This window comes from Helobdella robusta, assembly GCF_000326865.2.
Source record: "Helobdella robusta unplaced genomic scaffold HELROscaffold_42, whole genome shotgun sequence".
NCBI classification, from domain to species: domain Eukaryota; kingdom Metazoa; phylum Annelida; class Clitellata; order Rhynchobdellida; family Glossiphoniidae; genus Helobdella; species Helobdella robusta.
In genome coordinates this window covers 99,588-107,624 of record NW_008704981.1, presented here as the reverse complement: position 1 = coordinate 107,624, position 8,037 = coordinate 99,588, and the positions used below count along the sequence as shown (strand labels likewise).

Below are 8,037 nucleotides of genomic sequence, written 5' to 3'. Positions count from 1 at the left end.
CATGAAAATGAAATGAAAAACAAGAAAGAAACGAACGAACGAACGTACAAACAAACGAACGAACGAACGAACGGAAACACAAACAGACATGGATTAGAAACATTACAATCTTTCTATACAATATATTATACGAATGTATTGTATAGCAGCGTGTTGTTGGATTGTTGGTGTCATATAAGAAGAACATTCCCCTTACGTGTTCATAGCTGGTTATTAAGCGACCCAGAACTCTTAAAAGCCCCGTGGTCATCGCACGTACATCTCGGGTCGACCCCTCCCCCGGTACTCTGCTGGTGACGGTGGGTCATCATCCCGATTTGACCCCCTGCTGGTGGAGGTGGCAGTCTCGGGTTCACTCCGGCAGCCATGGGAAACTGTTGGTGAGCGGGTGGCGGTTGTGGAAGGGTGGAGGTGGGCATGCCCCCGCCCATGGTTAGGTCGTTCCTTTCGTCTTTTGCATTGCCGTCAAGAACGAAGTATAAATGGCTGCCGTCATCCTGATTGGCGTCGTAGTTGGAACTGTTTGGCATGCGTGCCGCGTTGCCGTAGCCTGATGGTCTCCTTTGAGGGGCCATGCTTCTAGCGTCGAACCTGCCCGTGTTTGTACCGCCTGGTCCCATATATCGCTGGGGCATCTGACCAGAGTGCATTGTTGATGGATATTGGTTGGGTGGGTATCGGCCCCTGTACGTTCCACCAGGAATCGGATAACCGCTGGCCATCACATCTGCTCCGTTGTCGGCCCTATGAAACTGAACTGTGACTCTGTTTTGAACTTGGTTACTCGGGAATACACCGTACGGGACGGGTCCCTGTCCTCCGTCGTTCCTCCTCCAGCTATCTTGGGACGAAGTGGCATTGGGGAGAGATGGCAGAGGTCGGGCGTCCATCTTCATGTCTTGCATGGCGTACGTGTTATCCCGGGCCAAAAGGTCTGCTGATGGTCTTCTGGGTTTGGGGCCGTTCATCAGGGGGGACTTGCCGTGCAATAAGGACGCACCTGCCGCCCCCATCTCTCTAAATTCAAATTCTGAACAGGCTGCACCGTATACGTTTGGATCGTCCTTGTGCTTCACCTCGAATTGATGCCTATTTGGTGTTGAATGGTTGCTTGTCGATGGGTTGGTTGATGGGTTGAAACGATTGGAAAATGCGAGATAGAAGGTAAGTTTCGCATATGTTAGTTTACAATTTAAAGTTGTTTAAACCTTGGCGTGATGATGAATAAAATATTTTTATTTTCCACAAATGAAGAAGTATACCGATATCAAATAGCGTTAAAATAATCAATAACTAATCGATAAATAAGATTATTAAACTAAATTTATTGAAAAAAAAACATTTATTTTAAATAAAAATTAAACTATCCGAAACAATTAAATGTCCATCTGACCTTTTTAAACAAACCAGTCCAGTGGTCATTATAAGAACACCCAGTATGACAGCTGTGGATATGACTAGCGCCATTAAAACGCCTGGCGGCAAGAACAAGTTTAAACGAATAACTAAATAAATAATGCATGGAATTTTAATTCAATTAAATTAATTTCAGATAACTCAATTAACATTTTAATCAATTAATTTCAATCAATTAGTTAATTAACCAGTCAAATAACCAATTAGCCAATTAATTAGTTAATCACCAACCGGTGGGCATATTAAATATGGATGTATTGAAAATACTCTCCGACTTCTGAGGAGCTATCTCGGGATCCACTAAACCTGGAAACTTCGGGCAGGTACCGATCAATTTTTCGTCCAGCCACGAGCCATTGATGCACTTGACCTCCCATCTAATGTCGGTTCCGGGGCAGTCGATAGTTGTGACCTCACCTCTTCTCCTCATCCGACTGTACATCGGGGGCGTGAGGTCTGCACACCCGAGGACTTTATGCGTGGGTAGTGACGATGGTGATTATTATTATTATTATTATTTATATAATTATTATTATTATTATCATTATTATTATTGTTGTTGTTGTTGTTATTATTCTATTGGATATTGCTCAGAGATTGTAAGAAAGAGAGAAAGTGAATAAAAGAGAGTCAATGAAATAGAGTTGATGATGATGATGATGATGATAATAAAAATTGTGTTTTAGATGGTGTCATCATGGTGTTAGTGATTTCAAATAATTTATTTAGCAACAATCTTTTCCTGCACGTCAAACTTGTTTCTATAGTGTACCAGATACACTGATACGTTAAAATACAAACTTTGATGCAAACGTCTGTGATATATTATGATATGATATCTTTATAAGATATGATATCTTCATTCATTTATTAGACATTAACTTTTGGAAAGCTATAATAATTCCTGGGTGGAATGAATTGAATGTATGGAATTAATTATTGAAGGGTGGTGTGGTGAACTTTGAATAGGGGGCAAAAGGTGCAAACCTCAACGTGCCCCCTCAAAAAAATACAACCAATACCGCCACAAAATACCGAACATACCTTCGTAGTAGACCAAAAACTGGGGGTTCACATCTGAAAGCCGATCTTCACTGAAACTCACCTCCAATGAATTGATCAAACTCAGATGCAAGTGGTTGACTCTGGTGACGAAATTCGAGAAATTTAATTAATTAATCAATTGAATAATTAACTGATTCATTAATTAATTAAAGAGAAAGATAACAAAAGAGAAAAAAAGCCAGTGAAAGATATGTTAAGAGATGAAAATGGAGTAGAGAGAGAGAGAGAGATGGATTGAGAAGAGTAGTGAAAAAAAGAGAGGAAAGAAAAGAGAGAGAGGAGAGAGAGGGAAAGAAAGAGAGAGAGAGAAAGCAGACTATAACAAAATAATAACATTGTTTACAATTGCATAAACAATTTTAAAAACAATTAAAAACACATGAACACTCATAACAAGAACAGCGCCAAACACATGAACCAATCAAAATAACAAGAGCTATATAAACAATTAAAAACACATCGCCATAATTATGAATGTAACACGATCAACAGCGTTTGGCGTAAAAACGTTAACACGCACGCACACACACACACGCACACACACACACACACAGACGAATTTACAAGGACTGTTGAGACCCTGTAACAACAAAAAATGGAGGGAGGTCCCAATTGATTTAGTTGTGGCCACAAATTAATTAAATCATTTTTCTTTTTATTTTCCAACTTCGAAACATGGGCGACTTTTCTTCCTGGCCTTTTTATTCAATTTTTTTGACCAATTTTTACATTAAAATTAATATCCAACGAAAAACGTTTTAAAGTTATATTATATATCTTGCAGAGGCCCCAGGCCGAATAACGGCACTTTCGACATGAACAACACAAACAACCACACAAACAACCACACAAACAACCTCACAAACGACCACACAAACAACCACACAAACGACCACACAAACAACCACACAAACAACCACACAAACAATCACACAAACAGACACACACTCACCTATTCTCACCGCTACAGTATGGATAATTTTTTCTCAATTCTTTTACACTTAGCAGGCTTTGGCTACATGACGACGACGACGAGGATTCGCCAGAAGATTTTAGCTGCAACCTTTTTTTAAAATTGGATTAATAATAATAAATATTATTATTATTATCATTATTATTATTATAATTATTATTATTATAACAACAACAAATCAAATAACAATAAAATAAAACCAAAAAAAAACTGATCAAGCAATTAAAAAGCAACATCATAAACAACAAAAAAAAAACTTATAAACATCCTAACCCAGAGCTCCCGGCTTCGATTACAGTCAAATTCACAACCTTTCCAGGTGGGAAAGAAAAGGTCCAAGGACATTTGAGGGTGCCACATTGATGGTTAGCACGTTCTTGTTGCGACACGACGCTGGCTAAGTAGCCTCTGGGCGGCACGATTCTTGCGTGGTCGTCGTTTTGGCAGTCGAAACAAGCGCTTCTTTCGACTGGTGTTTTTTGGTGTTTGTGTGTGTTTGTGTGTGTGTGTGTTTGTGTGTGTGTGTGTGTGTGTGTGTGTGGTGCTTTTTTGGCGTGTTTTGTGGTGTTTTTTGGTGTGTCTTGTGGTGTTTTTTGGTGTGTCTTGTGGTGTTTTTTGGTGTGTCTTGTGCTGGTTTTTGGTGTGTCTTGTGATGTTTTTTTGTTTGGTGTGTGGTTTAATATAAATGTCTAGTTTATTCTCTTAGTTCGCTGGTTGGTTATAAAACAGAAAATTGTTTGAATGTTCAAATAAGGAAACTTGAAATATGCTCAAAGAAATAAATAACATAGCTAATAATTAATAGAAAAAACTTACCCAGCAATGAATTAAACTCAAGCCATCCAAACAACCAGCCAGCTAACCAACCAACCAGCCAACCAACCAACTAGCCAACCAGCCATCCAAATAGCCAACCAACCAACCAAGCCACAAACCTGGAAGACAGTTGTACGTAGCATGAATAGCATAATGATTGAATGCTGAACACCCCTTTTCTTTCAATGACCTCTTCCAATTTTCCAACTGGCCGTTAACATTGCACGTAAACCGGGCGAAACATGCATTATCCAACCAGTCGCTAATGTCGATGCTACACTTACCACTGGTACTACTACTGCCGCTACTACTACTTTCAATATCGGTATTTTGGTGGTCGTTGTCGCCGCTGTTGATGATGTTAGCACAAGCTGTGGCCAGTGTCGTTGTTGAGTTTGTCAGGTAGAATGTTGCCGTCAAGATGTTTAACACGTAGTTCGTTTGGCAGGTTATTGAGAGTTCTCGCTTCTGGCAGTGGTATAGACCTGTTTGCGCGTGTGTGTGTGTATGTTTGTGTGTGTGTGTGTGCGTGTATGTGTGTGTGTTTGTGTGTGTATGTGTGTGAGTAGTGTGTGTGTGTGTCTGCAACAACATGCAAAGTAAGAAACGATGAAAATAAAACATGGATTCAGAACGGATAATAATACAATTAAAGAAAGAAAATATAGGCGAAGAAACAATGTAATAATGTAACAATGTAAAAGAAGTGTAAATACATGTAAATGTAGATATAAATACATGCAATTTGCGTGCCGGATGCGTTGTTTTACATGTATTTAAATGCACAACTCAAATGTATTAAAAGGTTTGTTGTTGTTGTTTCTTCTGGAAAATTTAGAAGAGAGGATTGTTAAGGAGTATAAATTGATGATTTTGTGAATTTCATTTCAAAGAGTACGAGCTAGAACCTTAAAAAACTTTATAATTTGAAAAAAAAACACACAGCAGAGTTTTTAATATTATTCTAAATAAAATTATTATTATTATTATTTACTTTAGCGTCATAATTTTTATCATTTATGTTATTTTTAATTATTTATATTATATTTTCTAAACATATAAATCACCATTTATACGGTCATCAAGTTTGTGAAGGAAATTTAACTATCTTTTTCACCATCGTCGTCACCATCAAAATCATCAGAAGACATCAGAGATAGCACTTATAATTGCATTTAATTTGCTCTGAGAATTCGAAGCATGTCATGTTCATTCATTTCATCTGTCATCATCATCGTCATCATCATCGTCATCATCATCGTCATCATCATCGTCATCACCATTTTATTCTAATCACATTTAATCTTCCTATAGAAGTTAGGTTATGCTGTGTTCACTGTTATAAGATCTAATTTTTTTGGAGTAGATACTGCTATTAATAATGATAATGATAATGACGATGATGACGATAACAATTATGGTGATAACGATATCATGACGACGACGAAGAAGAAAAACGTTATTAAGATGATGATGATGATGATTTTGGTGGTGATAATTAACACAAAGAAAATGACACAATGATGAAAACATGTAATGATGAAGACACACATTATGATAGTGAAGTAGATGAAGATGACGGAGAGGATGATGATAATGATGACGGAGAGGATGATGATAATGATGACGATGAGTCAGTCGAACGAACAGACAGAGAGATTACAGAGAATTGATCGCACGAGCGTAGCCGGCTTGCTTCCCCACTCATTCATGCAAACAAGCTCCTCCTCCCTCTCATAAATTATGTTAATGAGATTAGCTCTGACGCTAACGAGATTTGCCTCTAAATTATGCTGATCAGATTGCTTGGCGTCGTATGCTAATGAAGCATCGTGAATATTAATAAAGATGGAACGATAATGGTGTGAGAATGAATGTAGCTATTACCACCATGGAGCTATTTTTAGAAGCGTTTATATGTTTCTTTGTGTGTGTGTGTGTGCGTGTGTGCGTGTTTGTGTGTTTATATATGTTTATACAGGCTTTATATTAAATGTTTATATTTTTGCGTTTAAATGTATATATCTGATTAAGTTAATAAAATATAAGAAAGTTTATGAAACGTTACATAAATAAATTTTTTCAATTTGAAAAGAAAAGAAATCTATCTACTTACTTTCAGTATTGAATACCGGAAATGATTCGTGCAGAATAAGTCCGCGGCAGATGCCAGGAAACAAGATGGCCGCCAAGATGGTCGTCATGAATAATGATGAGGATGAAGACGAAGATGATGATGGTGATGATAATGGTGGTGGTGATAACGGTTTTGTTGATTTGCAGACCATGATCGGTTGGTTGGTCTGTGGATTGGTTGATTTGCTGATTGGTAGGTTGATTGGCTGTCTGGTTGGTTGGTTGAAGGAATGAATTATTTATACTTATAATGCGTGCTTAGGGCTTGATTTGATTCGAATTCGAGTGAAATAGTTTGATGGTGACGTCATATAGTATCTAAACAACATTGATGTTATTTTTATTATTGTTGTTGTTGTTATTACTATTGTTATTGTGCACCCATTCAGTATCTTTGCTATTCCAAAGTTCAGTTTACTTTTTGTTGGTTCGTCATTAGCGACCGGAAATTGTGATGATGAGGAGGAGGATGATAGTACTAGTAACAGCGATGATGATGACGATGAAGTTGTTGATGTTGTAAATGATCTAGTGATGGTAATACTAGTCCCAATGTTGTTGTTTGTGTAATTGTTAGATCGAAGAAGTCTGTTAAATTAAAAATATGTATCAGTTTAACAGGCGCCGAAAAAGATATTATTTTTATTAATAAAAGTTGGAGTAGTAGTTGTTGTTGTTTTTGTTGCAGGTGTTTTTGTAGGTAGTAGCAGTAGTATTAAAATGGTAAAAAATATAAAATGAATGAATGAATGTATGTATGAATGAATGAATGCATGACGCAAACATACATTCATTCAGACTAAGTGGCGACAAGATAGTAGCTAGCAAGTATAATGACTTGTAGTAATTTAGTTACTAATTTGTTGGTTTGATGTGTGATTATATACGTGTGTGTCTGTGTGTGTGTGTTTGAGTGTGTGTTTGAGTGTGTGTTTGAGCGTGTGTGTGTTTGTGTGTGAGTGTGATAATTTGGGTGTTAATTCGACTGTTTAAAACTGATTTGGTGGTAAAATGACAATTTAATTCAATTAATGTTGGTGACTAGGCTCATTAATTCGTCTAGTTAGTCTTGTTTCTGCCTTTTATTCGAACTTTTTGTACGATCTATCATTCACTGATTCATTCATTCAATCTATCTTTCATTCATTCATTTATTCTTTTATCTACGAATTTGTTTAATTATTTATTCAATGATTCATTCACTCAATTAAAAACTCATTCATTGGATTGCATTCCTCCACTGACTCCGTCATATTCTTTCAGTTATTCATTCTTTACATTCATTTTCACTCATTCATCCATTTGTTTATTTTCTCATTCACTCATTCATTAACATACTAACTCGATCATTCATTCATTCAATTTTTCATTCCTCAATCCACTCACTCGCTTGCTAACATATATCATTCATTCCTTTACTCGTTTTTAAATTATTAACCCTTCTTTATTCATTCATTCATTCATTCATTCATTTATTCATTCATTCATTCATTTGTTCATTCACACGCTCAGCATGATGAATGAATGAATAAATGAATGAATGAAATTTAAAGACGCCGCGTTACTTCTGCAATACAAGTCAGTTTAAATGAGGAAACTTTAAACACAAGTTTTGCAAGTTTTTCATCATC

At 36.8% G+C, this 8,037-nt stretch overlaps 1 protein-coding gene across 1 annotated transcript; it reads right to left on the bottom strand.

Annotated features, from left to right (window-relative positions):
* Positions 1-200: 200 nt before the first annotated feature.
* HELRODRAFT_193062 (hypothetical protein) lies at positions 201-6,474 on the bottom strand (the record flags this gene model as incomplete). Its single annotated transcript, XM_009025484.1, has 9 exons — positions 201-1,089; positions 1,394-1,475; positions 1,648-1,887; positions 2,461-2,561; positions 3,434-3,544; positions 3,728-3,923; positions 4,555-4,738; positions 5,989-6,089; positions 6,387-6,474. 9 exons carry the CDS (start codon positions 6,472-6,474, stop codon positions 201-203), a joined length of 1,992 nt encoding a protein of 663 aa, XP_009023732.1.
* Positions 6,475-8,037: the final 1,563 nt, after the last annotated feature.